We start from the raw sequence: 1,878 nt of genomic DNA on the forward strand, positions 1-1,878 counted from the left end.
TGTGCTAGCGCTGAGAAAAAGAAACATGGAGAAGAAGCTCGTCCAAATCCAAACCCGGGCGGCTCGCTGACCAAGGCGTCGACGCTTGAACCTGCGCGTTTGCCGACAGGTAGCCGCCACGTGGCCCTGGTGCGGAGACTCGTGGAGCCCACAGCGTCGCCCATGTGTCCTGCTCGCGCGGCCCCACCCCTTCGTGTCGAGCGGCCTCCTTACTTGGCGCACGCGTGGGATACCTCGGACGCACACCCTACACGTCGCCTCGCCGCCGTCTTTCCCGCCCTTCGCTTTTCCACTTCACCTGTATAAATATCCGCCTCCCAGTCCCAGATATTCCAACACCAACACACTAATCGTCAGTCTATCTCTTCAATGGAGCAGGAGGTGGTTGCGGGGATGAAGCAGAAGAAGTGCTGCCCGCTCCGGCGGTCGCGCAAGGGCTGCATGAAGGGCAAGGGCGGCCCGGACAACCAGCAGTGCCCCTTCCGCGGCGTCCGCCAGCGCACCTGGGGCAAGTGGGTCGCCGAGATCCGCGAGCCCAACCGCGGCGCCCGCCTCTGGCTCGGCACCTTCGCCAGCGCGCTCGACGCCGCGCGCGCCTACGACGCCGCAGCCAGGGCACTCTACGGCGACTGCGCCCGCCTCAACCTCTCGGCGTCGCCGTCCCAGATGCAGCACCCTCCAGCTCAAGGCAGTGGTGGCGCCAACGGTAATTCGGCGCCGGGGACGCCGTGCTGCTCCTCCAACAACTCCAACTCCAGCGCGTCGACCCCGACCGGGACTCCCACGGACATGGACTGCAGTGCCTGGATGCAGCCGTCTTACTGTTACAGCACGGCGGAGGCGCCGGAGGACTTCGAGGCGTACGTGACGCGACTGCCCAAGGCGGAGGACTTTGGACTGGAGGGGTTCCAGGAGGTGCCCCTGGAGGTGCTGGCCGAAGCCGGAGGAGGGGTCAGCATCTGGGACCTCAGCATAGCCCCTGAAATGGCAGCAGCAGCCGCTTCTTCAGCTGCTGCCAGTGCCTGCACTGTCCCCCAACAGCCGCTGCAGCAACCCAGCTGCTGAGGTGCAGATCGACGTCGACATAGAAAGTAAGGAGTGGCCGTGATATATAGTGCATATACAGCATGCGGCATGCTGGTCACTGGCCGTGGTGCATGCAGCTAGATAGCTACGTAGTTAGTACTAGTATTTGCTTTTTTTCCATCGTCGCAGTAGCATACTAGCATTAATATTGGTGGGCAGGTGAGCGTGCAAGTGTGTGTATGATATAATCGTGCGTGGGAGCAGGGGTAATGAAATGATCAGTCTAATGGCGTGTGCTGCTGCAGCGGTCCTATTGCAGATCATCCAAAAAACAGCAAGTAAGAGTAGTGACTTGGGGCATCTCCAACACATATCATCTGGCCGACTCCATGGAATTTCCGTCCCTCAATTAAGGCGGACTTCGATTTTCCAAACAACCGGACACACCGACCTTTTATTGATATTGATTTTAAGATTTAATTTTACACAACAAAAGATCCTTGAAGAAAACCTAAAAATAATTAGAAAACCATGTCATACTCCACCCCTCACTTTGGACCCCTGCAAGCAGGAGCCACCGACATGTGCCTTGTTGACATGGTGCGTGTGCGAGAACAAGCGTTCATGTCCACCGTATAAAATGAATCTAAATTTACTCTTTATTGTATATTAAATTTAAATTTACACTATCGTATAAAATAAATTTAAATTTACTTCTCCTTAAAAAAACTCAAATCCATTTTATGTTTGGATACAGATCTATATACGTGATTGTATATACATTCCATGTTCAAAAGTGATCTATATACGTGATTGTATTACCTTTGATGTTCAAAAACACAACAAAGATGA

General features: G+C 54.4%; 1 protein-coding gene across 1 annotated transcript; it reads left to right on the top strand.

Moving 5' to 3' along the window:
- Positions 1–339: 339 nt before the first annotated feature.
- On the top strand, positions 340–1,330 carry LOC123169604 (dehydration-responsive element-binding protein 2C). The gene has a single exon (XM_044587476.1). It carries the CDS (start codon positions 370–372, stop codon positions 1,063–1,065), a length of 696 nt encoding a protein of 231 aa, XP_044443411.1. The 5' UTR covers positions 340–369; the 3' UTR covers positions 1,066–1,330.
- The last annotated feature ends 548 nt before the right edge of the window (positions 1,331–1,878 follow it).

This window comes from Triticum aestivum, chromosome 1D (genome assembly GCF_018294505.1).
Source record: "Triticum aestivum cultivar Chinese Spring chromosome 1D, IWGSC CS RefSeq v2.1, whole genome shotgun sequence".
Classification (NCBI taxonomy): Eukaryota; Viridiplantae; Streptophyta; class Magnoliopsida; order Poales; family Poaceae; genus Triticum; species Triticum aestivum.

What these genes read in the sequence shown, in the direction of transcription:
- LOC123169604 (XM_044587476.1), top strand. Translation starts at nt 370, where the DNA reads ATGGAGCAGGAGGTGGTTGCGGGGATGAAGCAGAAGAAGTGCTGCCCG.